Genomic DNA, 27,802 nt, shown 5'->3' with positions numbered 1-27,802 from the left:
TGGAAAAAATCCGAACCCTGGATCGAACACGATCGTTACGACTGTTTTCACGGGTGTAAGAGCACGAGAGGGATTGCGTAAGAGTGGAATCTGCGGCATCGCTGAAGTTGGTCCCTCCCCTACCGCCCTGGGATCTTCTCTTTCTCCGTTCGTCCGGTGTGGGAGCCCCGGGTAAGAGGGGCTCTCAAGAACCCCCCCTTTGTTTCTGCCTCGATCTTCGAAAGCCATATATATACCACCACTTCGTGGTAGCATCCTTCGAGAAAGAAACTTTGCCAGTAACACCGTGAGGAGACTCGAACCCGTGGTCGGCAGGTCCAGCTGATAGGGACCGGCGAGTGCATTTGTGCCCTAGACAACTGATCGGAAATCATACGGAGATAAATGAACACCACGTGGAAGGATACTGCGGATTAAGGTGATTGGATCTTCTACGAAACGGTGAGTAGGTCGCTGGTTGAAAGATTCGACGGAGAAACTTTGTTTCTTTTGGGGAGTTAGTCGCTGATGGCGCATCCTCGGGTCGTGACATCGTTGCGTATCGTTTTGACGAGCGTTGCATCGTTTCGTATCGACTCTACTTTGTTATATTCTGCTGCTAATATTGTATTACCGATGATACGCAAGGGTGAGGATCGAGGATTCAAGTAGAAAACGCGTTCTTCAGTTAATTATCGATGTTTCAGATGATTTCGCGGTACCAAATTCTGTGCGCGCTCCTGCTGTTCGGCGCGGTCCTGCTGTACCAAGCGATGGCGGTAAGTGTCTCACCGGGTACCCCTGATCCGGAACGTTCGACGCGATCGGGAATTAAATCGCGGCGGGTTGCGCAACGCGTGATTAATGAACGGGTATCACGTGACAGAGACAATACCTTTACGAAACGAGCGTTGAATTGAAGTGCGAAATTATTATACGCCTCGCGCTTTCTCACGTGCAACAATGACAGAGGGAGAGGACGAGAGGTATCTGCCCGCGTGATCTCCTCCGAGTGGCTGCCGTGTGGTAATTCATTAATTAACCCGTCTTGCGCGAGCGTGCTTTCCCGCGTGCGCGCGCGAATCAGCCACTTCGTTAACCAAAGTCGAGCTGAAATTTCCGCGTTTCCCCCCTGGCGATTGTTACGTTCGCGCGCCATTTTGCGCTTGCCACGGTTCGCTCGAAATTAGACGCCCGAACGTTCCGTCGCTCGCGGACAAAACAGCTTCGTCCGCGGCTTTATCAGCAAGGCGATCGTACGGTTAGCCAGCCGTGGGCGTATCTGTTCATTTTCACCGGAAACGGTGACCGTGAACCGCAGCCAGGAACGGAACGGAGCCGAATTTTCAATGCCGTCCTGGCGGAAAAATCCGTATGATTAATTAATCCCCCTGATCGCTATCGGTCGGTTAACATTCACGGTACACGGGTCTCCGTAGAATCTTTCCCCATCGTCTAACGAAACCACGCGTCCAACGATCCTTGAAATGCCAGGCTTTTTAATCGAACACACCGGACCAATATACCAGCAAGTATCTTAAATGTATTAATAAATAATCGAGCGTGATTGCGACGAGAATTAAAAACCATGAGAAGATTTATTTGAACAAGCATCTCGTAATGTTGCGGTGTATTGTAAGAAAGCAGCCTTGAAAATCGCCACGTCTCCCGTGTCGGAGAACGTTCGAGCAGAGCCCTGACCTACCCTAATTTCGCGCGCAGTAACCGCGGCAGCGACTGCCGGACGCGCGTCCCATCCAGGCGTCGAAATCACCCGACGCGTCTTCTCGAGAGGGTGGAGGTACGCACGGCCTCTGCGGTTGCGCGCTAGCCAGCGGACGGGAGATCGAATACAAAGGCACGGAGATGCGCATCCGCTTGCGGGGAACAATGTAACCCGACTTCCGGTCAGACCGTCGACACGTACGAGCACTGGACTGGCTCGATCCGGCGTTTCGCGTGTCGCAACGGCCTCCTTTTTTTCCTCTCGTTTCGACCGATAGACGATTGCGAAATAGATCCCACCATCGCGAGATCCCTCCATCGATTCTGCTGCGTTTCAGACGTTCGATCATTTATTTCTCCCTTTACTCCACTCTGTTTCTAAGCGACGTTAGGGATGAACATGGATCACTGGACGTCATTGCAGGTGATAACTTTGCAGTCGAGAATCGATGAATAGAGTATCTAGAGTAGAAAATATCGAAATGTTGCGACATTTTTTTTAAGTAAAAGGGTAGCGAGTGATGCGTAGAGGATGGTAGGTAAGAGATGGACTTTGGTTACTTTGGTCGACGAAGAGATCACTGGAAGGAACTGCGACCATTAACCGCGCTTGGTCCACGTTCCATTGTGAACGACGATACGTGACGAAAACAGCTGCTGTTTCGACAGAGTCGCCGAGAAATTGCGATGCAAATGACGGTTGCGCCTTTCGACTAATTGGCTTTGTTCGCGAGGTGAAAACCGGGACTCGATTCACACAACTTATTTGAATTGAAATAATAAGCTGCGATTCGATACGATCCCGCCGCGCGACCACTTTCCGTAGCCGCGTAACGTTTTCGTAATCGCGTTACCAGCGTGCGCGATCAATTCGCGCACGAATAATTAGCGCTAATTAACGCGCGACCAATGGTGTCTGACGACGGTTCCAGCAAGTGGACGGCTACACGCCAGGCGTCGATTACCCGATCTACGACTCGGTACCGTTTGGACTTACGTTTACCTGTGGAGGCAAGCTACCTGGTTACTACGCCGATCCAGAAGCCAGATGTCAGGCAAGTTTGCAATCGAAACTCCTAACTATTCGCGCGGGAAACAGAAATTCGAATTTTCAATACGAATTTGGATATTCTTCAGGTGTGGCATTGGTGTTTACCAAACGGACGTCAATTCAGTTTCCTATGCCCAAATGGCACTGTTTTCAGTCAATCGGCACGTGTCTGTGATTGGTGGTTCAAGGTATCGACGTTATCATGCTTCAATTCAATTGCAATTCATCCTTTTTTCTTTTCAAGTGGATGAAAACTAGGTTTTTTTTTTGTAGGTCGATTGCAACGACTCGCCAAGGCTGTACGGTATCAACGACGACCTGTACAGAGACGTGAACGGGAACAAGATTTAACGCAAACAGCTGTAATCCGACTTACGACCATTTAAACGCGCGTTAACGAAGAATATCCCTGTACAGACCCCCATGAGGACCAGAGAACGACACGATGGAAGCCAGATTCGTTGAACGAGTCGCGAGTTCCTACCTAACCGGCGGCGAAAACTCGTCAACAGAAACCTGTAACACCCTCGATCGCTAAATTCCACGATTCACCGTAACCCTCGATAGTTGCAAACTTGATTCGAACTTGTCGCACCACCGACGAGGCTCGACTACACGTGCCGATCGTTTCAACAGATCGATTTGAAATTCCATCGCACCGTATGTAACAGCGAGAAAACCGAATAACCCTTTAACCGTCTTAAGAAACGAATTCGATTTATCAATAAAGAGCAATACAGATGCATCAATCTCCTCCTTCGTGTCCAGCTGTGACGCCTCGCGCGGTCACGCTTCGGCTTCGTTAGCGAGCGTCGCTTTTTAGCCAGCGTCGAGTCGTGCCGAGAGAAAGAGAAGGTTCCCGGCACGAGAGAAAAAGGTCGCATGGATCGTGTAACAGCGAGCTGGCTCGCAAAAATCGAAATCACAGCGGACAATTTCTTGGCATGATCGCGGACAATAGAAAGTGAGCGGCCGTGGTGTACCTTTTCCTCGTCAAACGTTGCCTTCGACGCGCGTTTTGCATGCGCGTCCCGTTACCGACGCTCCGTCTCTCCGCGCCGCGACGACGCTGCGCGGCGACGATTGTCTCATCGTCTACGGCTCGCGGAAGCTTGTCGATGTAATTATCAGTGTCCCTCGCGGAATCGCGATCGATGCTACGTGACTGGCTAGAAATTGGTCGCGCCCCGTTACGAGACCCGAACTTCCGTCTGGTGGGCACGTTTTTCGAGTGACAAGGCCAAAGTCATCGGCTGGCAACGCGGATCGAACGGGAAACGCGGTTGCGTCGTCGAGTTTCCGCGTCGTTAAAGAAAGAGAAGAAGTCGAAAAAAGAAGGGAGCTCCTCGTGGAACTACGAAAATTCCCGCGAAACTTTCGAATCGCGTGAACGTTCCTCGTGCGAGTATCGAGGGCGTAAATACCACGCGACGGCTTGTCGAACGGAATTCTCGACGATCCCCTTTCAAGGATCGACGGAGACGTGTCGCGTGATCGCGAGGCGTCTTTCGAACAGCAATCGAGAGGAATTGAGCGGACCGTTCGACGAGATCTAACAGAGTTTCGTGGAGTCGTTGGATTGCAAACGAAGCCGCCAACCCTTGCACAGCTACGATCTTATTTCGTCGAGGGGAATTTGTGTTGAAGCTGCAACTGGTAGGAAATAGTTGGTGTCCAGATATTGAGGGTTTATGATTTATCTTGGTTCAATTCTGTAATTGAAAAACATTTGAATTTCAATAAAACTCAGTGTACAGTAAAAATAGTTTCGCTGACGTTTGATGGGTCTGAGTTTGATTTGAAATATATTTGATGCTTCGCATTTAACTCGAACCTACTCCTAAATATTAGAAATGTAATGCACGATAATAAAATAAATTGCTCCGTATCTCGTTAAGTGAAAGCAATCAGCTATGGTACTTAGAATGATGACCTTATTAATGTGTTTCAAGGCCATCGAAATCGGTGAAATATCCTCCCATTCGAAATAATCGGTGTATGCACGAGCTGTATAAGCATGCAAGATGGTGATCAGCTCGTGTGGCAACAACGATTGCCACACTGCTGGCCATACTTTTTCACGGTTCTACAGATCCGTGAAAGAAATCAATATCGACGTAGGAATTTCTGGGGAATCAGGGTTGCGCCATATTTTATTTCGTAGGAGAATATTTTCCATCGACTTTCGAGGCGGAACATAAAAATGTGTATTTCTGAGAAGAGCCAGGCGAATCATTCTGTTATCCATTTCTAAGAGGCAAGATTTCTATTTTGAAATGTATTTTCGAGTAAACACGTACGTAACGTGTCATTATTTTTTGCGCCACTTCTCTGTACATCTTTCTTCGCAATATATAGCCAGCGAAGTTTTCTACGATCGACAAAGTTCAACGCACACCCCTTCAATATGTTATCACGATTAGAGAAGCGGTAATTTCGTTAGAACCAGGATTATTATTAGCATACGCGCGATTAAATCCCAGCAGCATTCTCCTACGGTAAGACGTGACCTATTCGAAGCATAGAAACAAGTAGGAATACTTTCTTCAGGTAGCTCGACGCTTGTGACCCTGAAGGTAATTTATTGAAAAGCCAGTCGAGCCACGCTCGAAGAGTCGATCACTTTTTCACGTCTGCTCGATTGCGAAAGAGTCGAGCCAGCGTAAGCGTCACGGAAACCGAACTTCCTATTTCTAAACACCAGCTAGCAGCCAGGAGAACGACTCGCGCGATCGTAATCGCTTAATGGGATCCTCTGGGCGCGATGAATTCGCGAGGCTCGTGTCGCCCCTTTTTCTTCTTCTCTTCTTTTCTCGCCTCGACTCCACGGTGTCCTTTCGTCGACGTAGACGCGTTCCACTTTCACTTGGCTTCCCTGGTCGTTCGATCTTTCGAAAAAGTCGAAACGATCGCGAACAATTCGCATGCTTTCGGTCGTCCGTGAAAGACCACGGGGATGCGCCAGTTGGAATCCCCTGAAGGCGCCCCAAGACCTTTGCAACCGGAGATACACCCCCGTCCAGAAGTCTCTACTTCGATCGCACTTCTGAAGAGATTTACATTACCAGATGGAAATGGTACCACGATTTTAAGTAAATAGCTGCGATCTTCCATTCTATTCCTTTCATTTATTTACACATCGTTCATAAATTAAACTATACGTCGAAATCTTAGCCTAAAAATATCCCCTCATTTCATTTCCCTCTGTGTATTTTCTGAATTAATCAATGTAAACCATACCACTTTCCGTAACGGTGTTTTCTCCTACCTAAGATGCAGCTGGATATGTGGAACAAAGTAAAACAATGAAACCAAGCGAACGTACGCATCATTTCTCTCGCAAGGCTATAAATAAACAACCAGAGACTTACAGCCGGGAGTGTACGTCGCCACCCCTGGTCTCTGAAGCCGTCAGGATGGCAAAAGGGGAAAAATCCCTGGTAAAAGTAAGTCGCAGACGTTGTCCACGTAGAAATGGCCTTCTAACTCTTCGCCCAAGAGTCAAGTTTGAAAGGTTCGTCGAGCGTATTGGCTCCCTCTCGGCTCGCGTCGCTATCAGGTGGCGACGCAGGTGCTCGGTGGACCGCGGGCCTTTCGCTCGGTGGGGCCCGTTTTTTCCAGGTGGTCTACGCCAATGGGCTGCTGCCCAGCCGTGGCGCCTATGCCCGTTACAGGGGCCCCCCCACCTCGACCTTATCCTCGGTCGTAGAAAGCTCGACCAGACAACGCTGGTCGGGGCACAACGCTCCTGCTGCTGGCTTTTCCACTTCCATCGCGCAGTCTTCTGCCCGGACCGGACACGGTCTTGTATACCTCCCTTGCTGGCATCGTACGCGCACCACAGTGCCCCCCTCCCACTGGTGTCGACGATCGTCTCTCGAAAATTCGAACAACCACCGCGAACCAACCCCCTGAATACCAGTAGCCCGCGTAACCAGACGAGGACCGCGTTGAACGAGGCAACGGTAGTGCTTTCTCGAGATCTCGTCCGCCGCCTGGCTGAGAGTAGTAGCCGCGCTGTGCACAGGTGTGACAAGTACGTGCATACATTTTCGAGTGCGTCTCGATGTGAGCACGGTGCTTTCATGAGGGATTAACGAAGAATCGACGGAGCAGAGAAGACAGGTCTGTGTTTTCAATTCTCTAACAGAGTAACCGGGAACGCTTTCCTTTGGTGCGCAGGGAATTCGAGCGTTCGATATTGGATTTTCTGGGTAGCGGGTAAAGGAGTTAGCTAGCGTAGCTGTCCAGAAGGACATACGTAGATTGATCGATCCTGTTGTAACATGGTATTTTAAAGAACGTCGATGCTCTTCTTACAACATAGCCACTACATAATCCAATTTTGGATACCACTCGAGTTAGAACGAATCGTGTTACAGAAGGGTCGAATGGTTGACGCGTTCAGGGGTTGTAACTGGGGTTGAAACGCGTTTTCGAAAAGCGATCGCGGCTTCGAGTGCTCGCGACATTGCTCGGTGTTGGTGTACGTGGGTTCGCGAGATTATCGCGGCGAAAGTAGCGGCAATACCTTGGCTATTTATACCAGTGACAGGGAACGGATAAACCAGGCGGAGAGTTAAATAAAATTTGGATTACTTAAGCTGGTAATCGCGGTGGTTCGCGCGAACGATAGACGCGTCTGTCTTCCTGGCCCGCGGCGGGGACGTCAGCGTTTTCTCGCGACCGATCCCTCCACGTGAGCGACGACTTCCAGCGAAACCGCTCGAACGAACTCACCTCCGCTCGATACAGACGAAATAAGAAAAGATTCCGAGTGTAACGGAACGGCACGCGGTATTTGCAAGCGCGAAATTTTCGCAACAGGAGAAAACAAACGATCGATGGCGAACGAACGATTTTCTCTTGCTGGGCTGGCAATTATTGCTGGGCTCGACGTTATGGTACCCGAGAGACCCTCGCAGGGTGGATATATATCATTTATAACGTCGAGAATCTTAAAATATCGAGGTCGCGTCGAATCGATGAACGTACAGTTTGATAAATTACAATTATCAACTATAAAAAACTGATGGAATGATAAAAGTAAATACCGATTAAAGATTTTAATACTGAAATTGAGAAGAAATTCATAAACCGCTCATCTAAACGTTGCAATCCCTTTAATGTGGTCTTTCGAATGGTTTCGACATTCACAGAAAGTAAAAATTACCTTAAAGAATCGGCTACATGTTTTTATTCCATCTCACGGTGTCTGCCAGTCATTAATACGGATCTTACGTCTGTGAGATTGTCAGAGAAGCAACGAGAAGACCGTACAGACAAATGAGGCACATGGAGGAACAGATTGAGTACGGTAGAAGAGCTTCAGGAGGACGATAAAAAGGCGGGCAGGACTTTCGCTAGCCGCAGCATCCTTGCCACGAGTGGTTTTTACAGCTTCACAGCGGATGACAACGAAAGCGAACTGGTTCTATCGTCGAATTTACCGCGCGGCCGACTTTCCATTCCTTTTTCTTCGTTTCCGCGAAAAAAACAACCCGCACTCCTACGCCCTCGATCTCCCTCGAGATCGGTCGAAAAGTCCAAGTGAAAGGAAAAAATATCGAACGGTGGCACACAAGCGTTTTACAAGTTACGTCCCGTTATGAAAGTATCTTGGGAGAAGTATTTGAAAAATTAGAAGCGTCCACGCGAAGATTCCCTCGACGGACTCCGAGCGTGTTTCTCACGCGCAACTTCTCACTGATAACTGAGAAATTGAAGTAATCCTGCGCGCTCCCTCGAAGAAAATACAAAGTTCCTGCTCGAGATTAGTTATCTGATAGATGCGAGACAATTCACATTCTCACGGATTCGATTGGTTCAATTCTATCGCGGAGCAAATCAAATTTTTACCTGCTACGATTCCTCGGTTTTAGATAGCGAAATGTTCACGATTCTTACGCTGCTCGCAGATAGATAAAAATGGATGAGCGAATGGTACTTAAGTAGTCGACCAATTAACGCGACTGTCGATCCTGAATTTCGATATGGAAACCATCGAACTTCTCCAGACGAGCCAGCTACTTTGTCATTAGTCCAGCGGTTTTCCGTAACCTCGACAGTGCCTCCACTAACAGAACTCCCTCTCTCTCTCTCTCTCTCTCTATCTCTGTGCCTCCCTTTCGTTCTTTCCTTCCTACTTATTGCATTCTAACGCGTCCACGTTCACTTTCGATCGACGGATTGTGTACACGCTTGAAAGTGAATTTAACTCGCGAGGAGCCAGCCAGACTCGCGACACGCCTAGTCGGCCTAATTACTCACGGGACCACGGAATTGTTTCTCCGGAATCGCGGAGGAAATACGAACGAGACGTTCGAGACCACCGCAGGAAACTGTACGCTGTTCTCCAACTACTGAAGAGAGAAGAAGAATGATCTGGTAGTTAGTAAAAGCTTCGTCCAGCCGTATCTCTTCTTCAGGCTTTTCATAGGGTAATTTCGTACCGTACTACTCTTCATGCATCCTATGCATAGCAAATGCTCTATGAGGAGGCATAACCCGTACCAATGAGAGAGAAATGGAGAATGTTTTCTTTGAAACACCGCCTTACGAAACATAACATACCAATGAGAAGGAAATTGAGATATTTCTTAAGAAAAAAAAGTTGACTTCTAACTTCTTTTTGGAATAAGATGGACATCATCCAGGGTAATCCCACCCCTATAAAGTTCTAAGTGAAGAGGCCATACGGAACAGGCAACAGGAATAGGATCCACTGAATTCCACCCTTAACTACTAAAATAACAATTCGAGACATAAAATGAAATAAATCCAAGCTATAAAATCCCAAATGAAAGTACCAAGATGATAGAAATTGGTTCAATGGTCCCTCCCTTAGGAGCTCAGCGCTACAAGAACAGAATCTATCCGAGAAACAGTAAAATGTGAAAGCACGCAAGAAGATACAGCAGAAGGAGAAGAAACAGGGTGAAGAAAGAAGGGGAGGTGCGAGGAAAGTAGCCTCGAAAACTCGCGGTGCACGCTGGCTTCCAGTTAACCGTACGAAATAGACCGCTCGCTCCTGTAATTGCAGGCCTGGAAAATCGCGTATAAGTCCACGGCACCGGGGCCGGCTGGTTGCGTAACACCCGTGGACGCTTTCGCGGGCTCTCTTTGACACGTCGACCGATATTCGAGCGGGGATTTTTTCAATAAACAATATCGGGAGCGTGCGCGCGAACGGGCCGCCGTTACGACACGCGGGCTCGCGTCGTCCGGCCGGCGGTCTGCTTTCTCCGGCTATACGCCATCAGAAAAATAAACGGGCCGTCGTAATCGAACGGCCAGAGCAGGCTTAACGATTCGCTCGCGAAAAACTACGCCAATTTCTATCCTCGCCTGCGAACCGCGCCTCCGACGGATTCCAATTAAGTCCGCGCGCGGACTCCAAAGTACCCATCGTTCGGGACGTTCAGCTTCTGTTTCTGAGATGACGAGGGCGTGCGCGTCAGCTGGAGACACTGTGGAATTACTTTTATAAGTTTTCGTTGGAGAAAAATGATTTTTTTTGCGAGACATGTGCATTATGGATTGTTGGAGATAGAAAATGGATATCGTTAGCGCAGCTAATGAACTGTCGCCATCGCGTGTCCAATAGCGTATTGTTCGGAATTTATTGGCTACACCATCGTTCGATATTGCAGACAATGGGACTCTCGTTTACTCGAACAATGGTATTCCGTGGTCGTATTCGTTGGCCAGGATGTTGGCTGCTCGGACGAGGATGCAAATGATTCTTGGAACCACTCGTTCTATCGTTTCTGCTTCTTTTAGATTGTCGAAAGCGTCCGCGTTGCTTCTTAACGTATGCTGAGGGTCGTCGAGAAACCCGCTGCCACTTCATTTCGACGTCCATAATATTTCTAAATGGTACAATGGAAACGCAGGCTCGAAAGACTGTTGCTTTATTCGTTGAGAGATGATTGTCCAATGGTCAAATGGAAGCAAAGGAACGGGATGGCGTGCAACAAATAGTTCATCAGGAATATAGTCGAGTGAAAGAGTGGCGCCTATTCTCGCCTAAGGATAAAGCGAAATTTGACCATCGTCACTTTCGAAAAGAAACAAAGTGTGTCAGGCTGGTCTACGAGGCATGCGTGAATATCGTCCGGTGCCAACTTTCGATGATGCTCCCGCGATCTGTGCCAGGGCGATTTAATTTCGAACGATGAGTTGCACGAGAAATAAAAAAGGACGACCCTCGAAAATCGTCAGGCATCAAGTACTAAATTGCACCATAAATGATCCTAAAATCATCGTTTCCTTCGACTCATCCGACACTTCTGTCTGCGAGAACATTTATAAACACACAACACCTAGTCTCAGCCAATTTCCAGACAGCAGAGCCGATGAATCTGTAAACTTTTTTTTCCCAAAAATACCCTCAATCGTAATTAACGAGACGAGGGATGCAAAGAAGTGACTCACCTATCAACGAAACGAATGGACGATCCCAAAGCGTGGCATGTTAAATCGAAGGCAATTTCAAAATCACCGAAGGCAACGAGCGTCGCAAAGAAAATCGTGCTCGATCGAGAAAAGATCCTCGTTTCGAGGCAGCACAAAGGGAGCCGTTGCCTTTGGCTCGCTCGACGATTCGCGAGCTCCCCGCTTCGACGTAATTTATAGACGCGGCTATAATTTACAGAGCGGTAGGAAGCGACAGTAAAATATCTCCCGTACGATTCAACACCGGCCTGGTTGCGCTCTCGCAGCGGGCAATTGTTGCCCCCCTTGGTGCTAGAGAAAGACACGGGAAAAGAGGCGTAGCTGGTTCACGACACATTGATAGCGCTAATTATACATGTGAAAATCTCGAGCATTCTCAAGGAAGAAAGAGAACTTGCAAAAGAAGAAGAAGAGGAGGAGGAGATTCGTACAGTTTCCGATTCCGGCAACGTTTCCTCCTGCGTAATCACTTTTTCTTGCGGTTTCCAGGGTTACGTCGGATCTAGTTGCAAAATTTCCACTGAAAACGGCTAAGTGCGAACGTCCGACAAGCTCTCGTCGTGTCTGCAATTAATTTTGTATCGAGCTATAATCCATAGAAAGTTATCGCGGAACGAAGTACGAAAATATAAAAGAAATCTGTTAAAAAATCCCGATTTTGCATCGGAATTTATGGTTTGAGTTTCATTTACATTTGATGAGGCGGGGCAGACGATTCTTGTCCTCGTTTGGAGGAATTCGAACTACCGTGCGTCGCCGCGAAGTGGAAAGCGTGCATCTTTACGATCGCGTTCTTCTCTTTTCCTTTTTTTTTATTATCGATATCGTTAATTGTATTAACGCCTGGCGGATTCTTCCACGTTTTTCCGGACACGAGATTAACAACAGTCCCGGATGAAAATGGCCGCGTTGGCAGGGCGAGGAGCAGCCTCGCGCCGTTCTGCCTCCGCGACGCTGTTTTATTCGAGGAGCTTGCACAATGCGCCGATAAAACGTCGCGAACAGCAGTTTACGGTTGAATAAGTTCAATTCGCGGCGGAGAGTGAAACCGTTTGTCCTGGAGCCGGTTCTCGCCACTTCCGAACGCGAAACGTTCGCCGTTCGAATTTTCGATCCTCGAGTCCTTCGAGTGAAATTCGAACGGTTCGCGGCTAATTTCTGATTGCACGAGTGCGCAACGAGCACACAGTGTGTTCCTTCGATTACGATTACAGACGATAATCGGTGGGCGCCGCGGGCAATTACGCAAGCAGACAGCTTTTATCGGGCACGAGATCGATTATGTTTACCGAACGATCCTCGAGGCCTGGCGTTTATACGAGAAAAGGATTCGGGACGCAAACGTTCGAGCGATTATCAGACTGGATACGAAATGTCGAGGACCATTGTAAAAGGAGGATTTCGAAATTCTAATAAGTGAAATCGTTCTGGCCAAGATACGCTGGTAGAAGTATTTATTGCGTCACCGACCAATCAATATGGTAAGCGCAATCCTCATAGCGACTCGAATGACAAAATCACTCGCGTTCAATTTATTTTAAACGAGACTTGCGATAGCGGATATTTTACGAACGAGGCGAGCGTCGTACGACGATACAGACACGTGTTTCGCTAACTCTGCCTTGCAATCTCTGCCTCGAGATCTCGTGTACTCCATTATGCAGTAATTTATTAAATCAAACATTCGAGATTGGTCCAATTAAAAATAGAAATTGATAGTAGAAAATCCCAAGCAAGAATCTAGACCGCGGATAATGCATTAATAAAAAAAATCGCGTCAGCGATCCAACGTCCAAGGATCAAACCAGATTTCACGTGGCAGCTTCTGTCGGTTCGCATAATTCTGGCACCTTGACACGAAAAACCGACGAGCATCGAGGCGCGTTCGTCGAAGAACGATGCTCGATTTTACCGTCTTCTTGCGAACCTTTCAATGATCGTCTCGAAAAGAAACCAGACAGCGAGACGTCAAATCAACGGCAGCCTAATTTCCCGCGATTACAGCAACAGCTGTTGGAGCAGCTGAGTGGAATCGATCGCGAGACAGTCGCGTTCCATATCCCACCGCGAGTATCGACGTCAGCGCACGTTCGCCTGCACAATCGAACACTTTCTACATACAGAGCAGCAGCGATTCGAGGCCCAACGCGATGGCAACCGTACGTTACGCTCCTACGATTTGGCAACGTAATTGTAACCTTTGATTCGAATTGAAAGCGGCGAACAAGAGGAACGAAGGTGACGCGGAGGCTGCACTTGAGGGATCGCGCGATCTGATCGCTGTCGCCTCGATCCACTGCTCGTAATTGCGTCTGCCTGGCGAGCCTCTAACGAGTTACGGCTACGAGAGATGACCGGGTGCACGTCCGTATGCAGCGTGCATTAAGTTGAATGCTAGTCTTGACGAGACACTTACGAGTAATCGGTGTACTCGATGAACGTGAAAGACGGATGATAGAGGAGGGCGTTTAGAGCTACGTGAAACGCGCGTTTCTCTCGTTTTCGAGTCGTGTTGGTCGTTTCTCTGAGAATCTATGGATTCGGAGAATAGACTGCATACGACAACAGTCTTTCGAGAAGTTTGCTCTCTTTGAAGCTATTTTATTGATTCGTTGCCTGCGACAATTAACATAAGCAACACTCGCGAGGCTTTTTCAGTTCGATATAGTTTTAACAAGTATGCATACGGCACGTACTTTCTTCTTACAGAATCGAGCTTGATAGTCGTGCGCCTTGACCTCGGCTGTCGCATTGCGTTCAACAATGGAGTGATTGTGAATCGAAAGTAGGTACGATTCAAAGGCAATAGAGGCATTATCTAACGAGGCTGCGAATCTTAATCCACGGAGTTAATTAGGAAGAAATTTGCAAACGGCAGAAAGTAAACAGCTTCGTCGTGAGAACAGAATGTCTGATCGAGACGGATGGAGTCTACTTAGAGTGCAACGTCTGACCAGAGTAGTTTCACAGTAGAATGGAGGCTTCGTCTACTGCAACGTGGAGTGTCTGATCACGATCAGAATCTACTCAGAGCGCAGTGACAAGCGTCTGGCCAGAGGTTACGGTAGAACAAAGGCATATTGCGCTGCACAATGGTCTAAAATACGAATTTCCGGTGAACGTGAGCATTGGTTGCTGTAGAGCACGCTCGCGTCAAAAACGACTCGCTCGTACCCTGCAATTCTCACGTTCCGCTTCCAACTAATTGTTCTCGCGATCGAGAGCCGCGGTCGTCGAAGCACGTGAGTCATGGAAAAATGTTCGACGAAACGCGGAAACGCGTACGAATCGACACGGAACGCGGTCATTCGACGAGCAGTTTCCCTCCGTCGCCTCACCTTTTACTGTTGTTATCGCGGGGTATAGCTTCTTCGCTGCTGCTCTACTCGATAACGCAACGTCGACGGCTGCCAGTAAACACGAGGAAATGAAAGCCTGCTCCGCCGACCTGCACGGATTTTGAAGGCTGTCGAGTTCTCTGGCCACGCCTGCGCGCGTGCTCGATCTGAAAAATTGTATTTATCTTAAAGGTGGGATGAATAAATTGCCCGCGCCGATACCGATCACGAATCGTTCCCTCTTGCGAGTTTAACTCGCGACTTTTCACCAGAACAGCCGTTGAACTTTAAACGGCGTCGCATAAAACTAACCTGACCTCCATTTCTTCGTCCTAATCAAAGTTCCAACGAAATGAGCAATTTTTTCAACAATCCACGACGCTAAGTACGGCTAAATATGCTTGATATTAAAAAAGAAATAGAAGGTTTCATGGTAAATAAATTCCTCCACGACGAACGAGTCTCGAGAACGACTTTTACCAAGGACTTCGTGAAACTTGCACGCGAGAAGAGACGCGGCTGGTAGAAAATCGTAGGCAAGCAGGATGCGCTTAAGAAAACGAATCGATCGGGCAACTGGTCGTGCCAGCCGTCACTTCCGGTGACCTTTAGCGAGCGCAGGATGACCGTTACGCGTGTCGTAACGTAACGTAATTTACCGTAAGGCAACGTTACGAGTGTCGCGTTCCACGCGCGAGTCGACGAAGAGGAATCGCTGGCCGGAGAAAATTCGTTTGCACCAACTACACCGTGGTTCGTGAGCAAGACTGGCGGGAGAAATGACACGTAACACACGCGCGCACACGCACGCAAGTGGCATCTCGGAACCGGCTAGAAATGAAACGCTTTAAGCGCGATCGCGTAACCGTGGCTTCTCCTAGGCGAACAAACCGAACGGTCACAATTGAATTTCCCAGCACGGCTGAGAACTAGTCTGCCCGCGCTCCTCGTGACACGAGCTGTGAAACGAGGCGGAGGGAAAAATCTTGTGCAACGGAGGAACGCGAGCAGCGAACGTCCCCCTGGGTTCGTTCTCCGTGCTCCGCTCGTACGCGTACGATAACGATCCGGCTGCGAACTGGAGCGCGATGCGCCGCTTAATTAACGCGAGAATACGCGACGGACGTACGCGGGGGGGGGCGTTCGACCCGAGTCGGTCTACATTTTTGAGCGGGAACCGAAACGGGAATAGAAAACGTCGATATCGATGCCCGCTCGACCGTCCGCGGCTACGTTCCTTCAATTCCAATTTAAGTATCGCGGACCAGGGAGGCGAGGAACACGGCAATTACCTGCCCCAAAAGCTATAGCGAAATCGACTCGTTGCGAAACTACTTTCACCGCGATTCTGTTTCTGCGTGAAAAAAAAAAAAAAAAAAAAAAAACGCCTTGTTCCCGAATGTGCGATAAAAGGTGGATCTCGAAGGTCGTCTAGTAGGTTGGTGAACCGAGTTAATCGAGGCTGACCCGAGCTGTACGCGAGATTCTTTAAAGTGCGCAGCGGTTTCGAGAAAAGAAGGAAAAAGGATCGCTCGCGGAAGAGACGCACCCCGATGGCAGGCTTCCCTTTGTTCTCGTAATTAAATAGGAGCACGGTGCGTATCAGTGACGACAAAGTCACACCCGGTATTACGTGATCGTGCATTTATATAACACCCACATTATCCTTGCATTATATGGTTAGCAGTGGTGACAGCACAGAGAAAGTTCTCCTAACCGTTCCCATATGCTCCGTGCGCCTGTACCGGTCTACGCCTGAGCTATGCCTCGGTGTTTAGCCGTGGTGCTGGCTGCGTTTCGTGTTCTCAACGCTGTTCTGTGGCTGTGTCTGTGGTTACGGCCTCTCGTGGTCGTTTACGATCCCCTGTAATCGAAAGGAAGACGATAGATCGTTAAGAAAAATAAAAAACGAAATATGGTTGTAGAATTCTCGAAATTAATGGAGGTATGTTTATCGTTTCTGTTGCAGCAGCGCCAACATGCGGGAGAAAAGGTGGCTTCTGCTCGCTCTGTACGGTAAGTGAAGCAAATAAAAATTTTCCCTATTGCAGGTTTCGATCTAGACCACGATCGATGGACACGATCGAGAGCGATGAATGTTAAACGTCGCAACGAGCGACTAATCGTGAAATTTTCAAAATCTACTGTCACGAAATGAATTAAAGATGTGCGTAGCCTCCTTTCGACGCAAAAGTTTGTAATGGCGTTTAATATGCACCGGCTGCGGTTTCGATGCAGCAAGTAAAAGTCCAGACCGCGACGCGGTGTCCTTAGTATTTTCGGACCTTCCACGTCCGAAGAGGAATGTCGAAGACAGCGGTCGACCTTCCCACCCGACTGTTTTGCATCGATGCCATTCAAGGTTCGTTCACACCAGAGCGGTTCAGGGCGCGCGGCTGCTCGTCGACCTCGTCCACCGTGCGATTTCAATAATCGAGCACGAAGATCGATCTGGCTGGCCAGACGCGGAATAAAATGATAAATAATATAGAGTCACCGCGTTCCGTATTCACGGCGTCGCGTTCACAATGGAGATACGCGCGCGGGAGTCTCGCAGAAAGATTCCACGAAGGGGCAGATGAACCTGCCGCGCATATCAAGGAGCTCGCTTCCTTTGTCATCCATTGCGACGTGCAGCGCGAGCCGACGAGCTCCGAAATTCTCAATCGCAGGGGGACATCAAAGGAGCGCTACGAATGGAGAATTTCGCGCAATTGTACGCTGGAAATTTGGAAAACAAACTAGCCAAATGTACGACACAAAGGAAGCTGTTCGTTCGAGGAATAGAAAATGACACGCGAGAATCGTTCCATCCGAGATAAGTATCATTTAGCGATACGGTATCGAACGATTTGATACGCGACGATGCAACGCTTGACGGCCAGGATGATACGATTCTGAGTCCCCTTTCTTTCTTGAATCTCTACAGCAAAGATTACAGAGAATCGACGCTCTGTCGGAGTGTTTCAGACGAGTTCGAGCAAGTTTGCACACCGTTGTATCCCAACAAGTGGTATTCTATGCGCAATCATACTGTCCCCGTACAGCAACGAGCGCTAACATTTTAAGGCAACCGCGTGACGCTGCGCTAACATTTAACGCGGTTCCTGACATTTCCCTAACCCAACCCGTTTGACGACTATCCGTTTCTCGGATTAGAACAGTCGAAGCATACGAAAACTTGTTTAAAAGTTGAACGATACGATACCCTACATTCTCTCTGGCTCGTGAACGTCAGACAATCCGCGATTCTTTTCCAAGAATCCATCTGAATCGCGACGAAGACCAACCTTGTCTGCTCGACTTGTCGAAATTTCGTGTCGTTGCTCGCTGAAATGGCGAGCAAATGGTTCACCAGGATGAAACTCCAATGTCGCGGCCATTTTTCTCGCGTACGCACAGACGCACCGACGTCGAAGGATTCTCGACTCGAGTGGGAAACGAGAAGACAATCGTCGAGATGAAGCAATTTGTTTACAGCGGCTGTTCGCCAGGCGTTTCGTCACGAAAACGGCGTTACGCTCCTCTGTTGCAGAGGGGTGTGCCCACGCGAGCGTTTCCCACAAACGGAATGCGAGCACGTTCCCATAATTCATTTTTATGCAACGTGGCGGGCGCTCGTTATCGATCCCCGGTTGGAAAACCACGATCCCGTTACAAAGGTGTACAACCGTCGACGGGCTACGTGTTTTTTCAGCACCGAGGACGCCCACTCTCCGAGAGGGAACGCTGAAGGGACGCTCACACCGCGTACGAACGCAGCAGTTATTAAGAGGCGACCGTTGGACGCCTTAGAAAGCGACTATCGGCGAAAGTATTTGCCTTTTCGATGAGCGACGCGCGACGTCTCCTCTGGTTTTAGTGGTTCTCATCGCTCGATCGACCTTGAACCGGTTTTTTCATCCAATTAACCGCAGCCTGGGAGCCGAGATTTCGCGCTAATTGAGGCTCATTAACGAGAAGCGCTGTTATGGTTAAACAAGAGGACGAAAATGAGAATAAACGAAGCCAGAATCTAATTAGGGGTTGGTGGCTTGGATTAGAGTGCCCGAACAGTTTAAGAAACCAAATGACCGGCCTTAATTCGCGGTAATTGCCGAGATCGTGATAGAAAATGTTCGAACGCGGGACTTTGGGATCGCTCAACGTCCGAGTTGCGGAACGAACCGTTCAATGTATAGCAAAGAAACGATCCCTTTGATCGTAAATCAACGAAACCCACCGAAAGTAAACAACGATCAATAGAGGCAGCCTTGATCTGTTTGAAAAAAAAAAGACAATTACCCAACGCCGAACGCGTTCACCTGCACCGCGAAAATTGCAACACTCGCGGCGAGTGTTCTCTTCTCGTCTACGTGGGTTTCGTAACACCGACGCTTCTTCGCGACTTATGCAATCGGATGGATGTGTACAGGCCTTTGATTATTTACCACCTAGCCGGTGTCCATACCGACACGTACCGACGATCAGCGACCGAAGTCCGTCTTCCTTTTAACCCTTTGGCTGTGAACAGCGTATCTATGTTAACGCGTTCACGCATTCATTACTGTATACAGTGAGACACGCAATTTTGTACACACCAATACAATTCAGTGTCAATTCTAAGCTAAGGTTTGGTCGCGCTTTATCAAAGTGCACCCCAGTCGAAGGGTTGATTTCGTTTAAAGCGACGTAATGACTCGAATCCGAGGGGAAAGAGTCGAGCAACGGACAGCTCGTTCCAGCAACCGGTTTAACATTTCCCTCGCATTCCAGGAATCCTATTGGTGAACGCAGTTTCGGGTGAGCGCAAGCCAACCAGGCCGAAATTCAAGATCGCGACAACCTCGACGACAACGACCACGACGAGCACGACAGAGGACAGCCACGTCCACCAGAACGAGAACGAGGATGCAGAGGTATGCTCTGATTTTATGGTTAAGTCGCTTTCTAACCACCCGCGGTTAATTGCGTCCAAAACGTTCGCCTTTTTTTTCCTCCGCGGCGGAGCTGGTTCAATCGAGACGTCTACGTGAAACTCGCCCACCATCTGGACTCCATTATTTACCAACGCGGGAGTAGAACGCCGGAGATCGTTTATCACGGATGATGCAAATGAACGTCACGTTGATGATGATGCCAGAGTGCCACGTGTCCGTTCCTATTCCTCCGGTTGCATCCTCGTACGTTTAACGAGCTGCTCGCGATCGTCGCCAGCCACGAAACCAGTAGCGACGTTTCCCTCGTTAAGACCGCTTCTCCCTCGCCAATCGACCGGTACGCGCAGCTTTCCATTGTCCTGCATTGATGTTCAATTAGTTAGCGTCTAGCTAAGCCGCCGTAGCGTCGCGTGCGACAGGTTCACCTTCACACACTAACCATCCGCAGAATGTGACATCATCGAGAGCTCATCTCTGACCGTTAACAGCGACGAGAGAGCTACGATGTTGCGTTAAATGACTATCGTCTAAATAGCTGGTCTCAGCGCGATTTTATCGATCCTGGATGCTCAGAATGATGTGTTTCGATCGTTTTCAGGCGACAACTGCGGCCAACGAAGGGAACTCGACAACGGGCCACGTACTCACTGGCATCCCCCAAATCGACTACATATGGGACCCGAATCTGCCGCGTGAATTGAACGGGTACAATCTGAGCGACTATCCGTTCTACAACAGCATACCAGAGGACATCGACTTCAAATGCGATGGCCTCCACGATGGATTCTACGCGAGCGTGCCTCACAAATGTCAGGTGAGACGAACGACGTTAAGTAATTATCGAACTTAACGCTAGGTATCGTTTGCTCTCGGCTATTCTCGACGATGAGGATCGACGCGCTTTCTCTTTCTTTGAATAACGTTGACGATCATGTGGAAAAATGTGCGTCGTTTGTTAACGGATCGTTCGAAGAGGCGCTCGATCGTTCGTCCTTTCGCGAAGGCGTACCGCTTCGCACTGAGACCATCAAAACTGCAAGATTCTCTTTCACTTTCTTGAGAATTCTTTTTTTTACGAAAAATATATGCACGAAGAAAGCTTTCGTCTTGCGTTTATATAAGGTACGATTGTAGAGACCAGTGCGACGTAGACAACACACTTTCCTGGCGCTCGTTCTCTCCCGTTTCGATAGACCAGGTCGAAGAGGACGGAAAATCGAAGCGCGAGTGGAAAAAGTGGCGAGACCCAAGGGCAAACGAATCCTACACGGTAATCACCGACGAGCCATTTTAGACTCGATCTAATAAGGTCCAGTTTCTCGAGATACATCAGCCTGTATTTCTGCGCAAAACCATACTAATCCACTGTCGCGTTGTTTTCGATGATAAATGTCACTCGAACGCATACCTTTTTGTCTCGTCGTTGCAAAGGAGACGCGGACGAGAGACGATAAATTAAAATCGTAAAAACGACTGAATATAGTATAAATGTCAAGGAGCGTCTTGTTCGCGTTCCTTTTGGAAACTCGCTCGAGGAGTATAATCACGTGAATCGAAGAAGAAACACGAGTATCGAATCGCGACCATTGGAAGAGTAAAAGTGAGTATTCGTGACCGCTCTAGTGAAAAGGAAAGTCAGTGTCATCTGGACGAATGCCGGAGAAAGATTTTCTGACGAGCCGGATCGTCCGGTCGCGTAATGAGGGGACGTAAACGATCCGTGACTGTGATTCCCCTGTCCGATCGAAACTGATCAATGTCTGACAACGGGAACGGGAACGAGCGTCTTTATCCGCTTTGCGAGTGTTCGTCTGTATCTACTTCGGAACGATCGCCTCTATCTACTTCGACAGGAAACGAGTATCCTCTTCCCTGCTTCTCGTTACTTTTTGCAACGAATCCGTTTTAAATAATCATCCGATGCGTGACCATCGTATTTATAATTTAACGCTTCTTGGATCTACAGTGTTGCCAATGTGGCACACAGAAATAAAAAAAAAAATTAGTTTTCTCAATTTAGCTAGCAGTTATTAAGAAGCGAGATAAATATTTAAAGACCTCTTCTTCGAATAAACCGGGAACAGGTATCTCGGATTTCGTGAATTTAGAGAGCTTCAAGGCCTCGCTGAAGTTTCAAATCCATAGTCCGAGGCGACTGAGATCTCATTGAATAACAAACAGCAGAAATTTCAACGATTTCCTAAGAAAGGATTGCGGTAACGAGGAACAATCTTGAAAGCAGCTCCGTGCGAATGTTCGCGGTATTAGCGAGGTAGGCGAGGTCGTGAATTAAAAGCTGAAAGAAAAGAGGAGACTTTCGCGGTCCGATACACTTCCCGTCCCTGACCGTTTCGAGATTCACGCGCGTCGATCTCCGCATTGTGAAAGCGATTGCAAAGCGGCTCCTTCCCGGCCGTTCCTTATCGATTGTTTAGCCGCGGCTACCGAGCGAGGAGCGGGCCATTGTCATGCAAATTTCCCTCGGCTGGCTTCTCCCGGGTCCTCGACCGAGCGACACCGTCCGGGACCGGATGTCGGTTTGGTAAAAACCGGCGAAAATCGACCGCGAAACGCAGCCTCTCGCGGCACGATTCACCGCGCGTCTCGCTCTATCGGGTTTATTAAATCGGCAGAACGGTTTCGAAGATCGAACCTTTAGTCGAACCTTTGCCTCGTGGCCGACTTTGGTCGTACGTTTGACATTTAATAACGAGGCGGTTGAGCAAGATCCACCGTCCATCACGACGAAACGAGCGAGCCAACCCGATCCGGCTCGCGATCCCCGGGAACAATACAGTTTCGAGCAATTTTAAGCCGCGCTCGCCATGCAAACACGCAACAACAACTCACTTCCTGCAATCTAGAGCAGGGGACGCCGACTTTCCAATAAAATTACCAAAGCATAGAGAAACTTCACACTGCTCGAGCCCGTTCAGCTGGCGTGCAAGAAAGATCGGACGATGAGAAGCCGAGATGGAACGGAAACGGGTGAATAACGATTAGCCAACGAGCAGAGGCACTTCCACGTGGATTCGACCGCTGTGTCCCGTTCGACGTCGTAGAAAATGGCGTTGGTAATGGTTCGGAGAAATGAAACGAATCGCTGAACGAGGAGGCACATACGTGCTCTGAATGATTCTAGATGATTCCTTTAGATTATCCGACGCGACGATACGTGCCAGACAAACGTGGATAGGTTTATAGAGACATGTTGTTTGTGTGTAACTGCGCGGACTGTACTCGAGTAGTCTCGAGGCAATTACTTGAGCGCACGTAGTCACGGTGTGAAAGCTACCATGGTACTATCTAGCTACATCGGGTAAAAGTGTCTCGAGACTTGTCGCTCAAATCTCCTCGTTCTGGTAGGTTCAAAGGGTAGCCAATGATGTTACGAAAGATCTATAAACTCCTCGAACGACCTACAAACTGTTACAAAATAATTGACGTTCGTTTTCTTTAAGGTGTACCATCACTGCCTCTTCGGTACGCGATACGACTTCCTCTGCGCGAACTTCACAGCGTTCGATCAGAAGACCTTCATCTGCCACTTCGTCTCCGAAGTCGACTGTGCGAACTCGAAGAAGTATTGGCACAGAAACGACGCCCTATATAAGGCCACTACAACCTCCACGACGTCCACGTCAACGACTACAACGATGGCACCCGCGACAGTCGCTACAGGTCGGCCGTTAGCAAGAGACTCCCCTCCAAGAAGGAGGAGACCCTTCAGAAGACGGCCAGCGTACGACTACTACGACGAGGAATATTACGACGACGACTATAGTCGACCACGTGGTTACAGCAGGGACGACTACGATTACGACGATCGAAAGTATAGAAGGGACAGGGATCGTGACTTTAGAGACCGTGACCGCGACTTCCGCGACAGAGACACTCCAAGGACCAGGGACGGCGTCCCCAGAGACGCGTTGGACAGAGATGCAAGCGTCAGAGATCGATACCCAAGCAGGGGCAATAGGAGGGACCCAGTCAGAGCGAGGAATCCTCTGGAGGAGGACACGAGGGTCAGAGCCAGGGATCCTGATCAAGGGCCAAGATCTGCGTCCAGAGAAATCGACGACACGGACTTGGATGATCGACGACCCGACTCTAGAGTCAGAGACACGGACGATCATCGATATTCTGATAAAAGGTAATCGATTGTACGAGTGGATATAGGGTTCACTGATACTTTGTTACTTGATTACGAAGAGAACTGATCGGGTTGTAGATACAGGGACGACTACGAGGACAAGGAGCCTGTTTCCGGGTCAGCAGGCGCAGGGGCGAATTCAGACCACTTGGTGAAACCTGCAGCGCCTGCAGCGTCTGTCTACGCGAGACCAAGAGCTCCTCCGAAGATCCGCAGACCGGTACCGCTCTCTGAACAAGATAAATACGCTTATAAAGGTTCATCTGCCCAATCGACTGGTAAAATTAAGCTGTTAGAAAGTTTAAACGGCTTTTTGTATTAGCAGACAGCGAGTTCACGGTCGTTTATTACAGAAGAACCGCGAAGAAGACCAGTGGACGTTGGAGAGGACGATTACTACGAGGATGAGTTAGAAGATCCGAGGCCGATACGACGGCCATTGAGGAGAAGGCCAGCTTATAGGGACAGAGACAGAGATAGAGACGATTTCTATGATTTCATAGAGAGGGATAGGGGACGACCCTACAGGTAAGGTAACGTACGTACACAACACTGATACAATTATATTCGTTCGTCGTATATAACCAATTAATCAGAACACATTGTCCACCTAACGATACTACATACACTGCTGCTCAACGATGTACGAGGATGTCCGCAATGATTTTTAACTACAATTAAGCAACCGTCCCCGTACGTCAGATAACATACGCCTCTCACAACGCAACGATCATATCAAAATGCGAGGAAGTGATTAACGAGAGAAACCTAGATATTAAACTTTGATTTCAGACCGAGATATCGAGACGACGAGGACGACTTGCGACCAAGAAAACACCCGGATCGCTCGAGAGATCGCTACTACGATCGAGACAGGGATCGAGGCGTGGAGCGTGGAAGAGATCGATCCCTAGATCGTGGCAAGGAACGCACCACAGAAAAATCACCAGACAGAGGAAGCGAGAGAGGAGGAGCGCATCGACCTTTGGACAGAGAACGGGACGTCGATCGTCCAAGAACAGGATCAAGATTGAAGGATCTGCAAGATACCACGGACGTGCCACCCAGAAGAGGCAACGGTTACGATCGTACGGAAAGAACCACCACCACCTCGAGCACATCGACCACCACGTGTCTGCCAGAGCAATTGGTTCACAAAACTGAATCCAGCACAAAGGAGTCTGCGAGCGAGAGACCATCGAAACCCGCGCAAATTCAAACAACGCGAGCGCCAATCGAGGACGAAGAATCTTACCACGCGAACCAGCAATCGGAATACCAAGAAAGGGACCAAGATGAGAGACGCGACCAAATCCATCATCAGAATCCATCCGTGGAGGAATACTCGCAAGAGTACTACGACGAGCCGGAAGACCCGCCAGCGCCACCACCGCGAACCACTGTGCGCATTGTCAAACGACCTTTTTTGCCGTCCAGGGGTGGTAACCCAAACCCTAGAGGTTTGTCACCAGTCGGTGTGAAAGCAACCACGCCTAAACGGGAGGAGGAGAAGCCAACTGAAAGAACGCCTGTTCAAGAGAGGCCCAAGAATTATTACTTGCACGAACCTCAGGAGAACGCGAAAGAGTCCAATCAAGAGCCAAAAGTACAACCAGAAGAGAAGGGAACTTACGATCCGTACAAGACAGTGCAAATTGAGAATCAGCACGAGCACAGATCCGAGGAGTACGACACGTCTATAAGCAGACCGCAGGTTCGAAGGCCAATCGACAGGCAAAGGGACGGAGAAATCCAGAAGTCTATAGAAGATCCGTTTGTGAGAGGTACGGTCAAGTATGGACACTCTGATGACCACCAGAACTACGATGAAGGGTCGGATAAATGGGCTGGTGATGACTACTCGAGTCCCACGCAGGGTAACGATGGGAACGTGCAAGCTACCGGTTCGTCTCAGCGGAACAAAGGGCGTTTAACGGTGAACGAGAACACCAACGTTTACGGGGCTACGTTCAAGAACGACGAGGCTCAAGAACAGTCGACTGGTCCCCAGAGTTTCAGAGTGAAGCAAAGACTCAACGAGGTGACGCACCGGTTGCAGGACATCCCAGAGAGCGAGTACGACGTGACGTTGAACGATGCGTTGACACCCACGTTGAATCAGGAGGCAAACTTGCCGAGCGGTTTTGTGCTCCCTCTGCACAGGCAGTTGGGGAGGGACGCGGTTCTCCAGCCATCCGAGAACAACTACAAAGTGTCCAGAACGACGAATCAGCAACAGCAGAAAGCGTTTGTGCCCAGTCCTCAGTTCGTGCCCACGGTGAACAACAATGATAGACTGAGGACCGTGTACTACAGAACGCCAGAGACGATCCAGATCAGTGGCCCTCAGTACAGGACGCAGAGAGGACCGTGGAACGACTACACCGGCTACTGAGAAAGAGATCACGATCAGTAAGATACGTAAACAGGATGCTTGGGGATATTTTTCTACGAAACAACCCTAACCAGGCGAGCCTCGCGAGCTGCGTGACACCGCGGCCGAACGAAGCTCACTTGAGATCGATGCCTACTAATCATATCAGAACAAAAGGATACATTGGACTGTCGGTCGCGTGGTAAAACTTTTCGATGTCTTTCATACAGGGGGGACCAGGGATACGGAAGGTTTTCGTATGTTTTATTAGATCTTGAGGGTAGAAAATGGTTATACAAATAATCAAACAGCTTGAATACGGATGACGCGAGCATCGAGGAGAAACGAAAGTGAGTCGCGTCTCCGGTACTCGTACAGCTATAAAATTCGTTTCTTCTTTTTTTCCAAGGAATCCTTATAAAATTCCCACGGAGGATGTACATTGTCTTGCTTCTATTTTCGGCTGAACTTGTAAATACGCACACGTTTACACCCCGACGTAATCATCCCTTCGAATTAAATTATTGCTCCGAGCGTGTGAACAGAGTTCTCTGCGAAAGCGCACGTTATCGTCTCGATTTATATTCTCTTTCGATATTAGTAGCGAATAAGTTTTCTCGAGTATGCATCTTATCTTTAATGTATTGTAAATTATACCAGCCTTGACGTACGACATTAAAGAGTGAAAAAAAAACAAGAACAACACAGGAATTTATATTCTCTGTCCTGCAATTAAATCCATTGAAGTCTGAGCGGATCTTGGTTCTTCAGTACCAGCATTGTAGTCCTCTCTTCTTTCTTCCAGATGTGATACTTCTGCGATCTGGTGCAAACTGATACTGAAAATAAGTGCGTTAATCTCGTGGCCATTAACTAGGTATTATTTAATCGATACAAAGGATACAAATAATATGTCATAAAACGATACGAGGAGAAGATACAAAAATATAAATTCCATTTTTATAATAATTTATTTTCAAAGTCGTTGACTGAATAAATTATAGATTATATCATCGAACAAAGTTAGTCTGTATGAAAATGAAACGAACGAACAAACGAACTAGGTGATATGAATATTAGCGGCGACAGTACAATCAAATAGTTAAGTAAACAGGATAAAGTCTGTAGAACAATTACCTGTTATCTTCTTTATTTTCTATTCCATATTCATCGATGTCGATTATTTACAAATTCATTGTCGTGGTCGGTGTCGACCAAATTTCATTGATACATTTCGTACGCATTTTATCAGAAGTAGACGAACCCGATGGCTTTTTGTTCGTAATAGCTACCAAAATAAATATTTGCGTTCAAGCATTGTTTCGTTGTCTGAATGAACGGTCGAACAATTTCGTCAGCTATTTCCATACGAAATTACGATCGCACAACGCGCACGTACGACGTCGAAGAACGGTACAAGTTTTACAAATCGAGAAAACGTTACTCCCCAAGACCGATTGTGCCGAAAGAACGTGGACCGATCGATAAAGCGTGTATCGTCGTCAATGATAACGTAAAATACAATCACAGAGCAGAATTTACAATTCAACAGAGAGCCACGTGCACGCGGAACAACAGCGCGCCTCTCTAATGAAATTCCCGTCGATCGCAATTAAAGTCACGTTGCGCTCGCGTGAACGTGGCTACGATTAAACGAAAAGAGTGTGAGAAAAGAAAAACAAATACGGTAACAATAATAATTACGTTCAGTCGAATTGTCAGACTGCGTTGCAGAGTGTAGCCGTAATAGACGTTTCGTAACGAGTGAAAAGGAGGCGGTGCCATTTCTCTGTATCGCGGGATAAC

At 48.4% G+C, this 27,802-nt stretch overlaps 2 protein-coding genes across 4 annotated transcripts; both read left to right on the top strand.

Annotated features, from left to right (window-relative positions):
- Positions 1–255: 255 nt before the first annotated feature.
- On the top strand, positions 256–3,247 carry LOC143426886 (U-scoloptoxin(01)-Cw1a). Its single transcript, XM_076900602.1, has 5 exons — positions 256–441; positions 687–758; positions 2,637–2,759; positions 2,842–2,943; positions 3,029–3,247. The coding sequence occupies exons 2-5, from the start codon at positions 687–689 to the stop codon at positions 3,104–3,106; spliced, it is 375 nt and encodes a 124-aa protein (XP_076756717.1). The 5' UTR covers positions 256–441; the 3' UTR covers positions 3,107–3,247.
- Positions 3,248–6,571: 3,324 nt separating this feature from the next.
- Positions 6,572–26,699, top strand: LOC143427718 (uncharacterized). 3 transcript variants are annotated; one of them, XM_076902111.1, is made up of 8 exons: positions 6,572–6,880; positions 16,520–16,566; positions 19,306–19,448; positions 20,068–20,283; positions 22,931–23,622; positions 23,701–23,900; positions 23,979–24,150; positions 24,415–26,699. In XM_076902111.1, exons 2-8 carry the CDS (start codon positions 16,530–16,532, stop codon positions 26,015–26,017), a joined length of 3,063 nt encoding a protein of 1,020 aa, XP_076758226.1. In that variant the 5' UTR covers positions 6,572–6,880; positions 16,520–16,529; the 3' UTR covers positions 26,018–26,699. The 3 variants fall into 3 exon arrangements, with proteins under 3 accessions (XP_076758226.1, XP_076758225.1, XP_076758224.1); XM_076902110.1 differs by having other exon boundaries at positions 6,574–6,880; positions 16,523–16,566; positions 23,976–24,150; XM_076902109.1 differs by having other exon boundaries at positions 6,574–6,880; positions 23,976–24,150.
- The last annotated feature ends 1,103 nt before the right edge of the window (positions 26,700–27,802 follow it).

This window comes from Xylocopa sonorina, chromosome 9 (assembly GCF_050948175.1).
Source record: "Xylocopa sonorina isolate GNS202 chromosome 9, iyXylSono1_principal, whole genome shotgun sequence".
Classification (NCBI taxonomy): Eukaryota; Metazoa; Arthropoda; class Insecta; order Hymenoptera; family Apidae; genus Xylocopa; species Xylocopa sonorina.
Note: the sequence above shows the minus strand (reverse complement) of the source record. Positions and strands in the feature narration are given on the sequence as shown.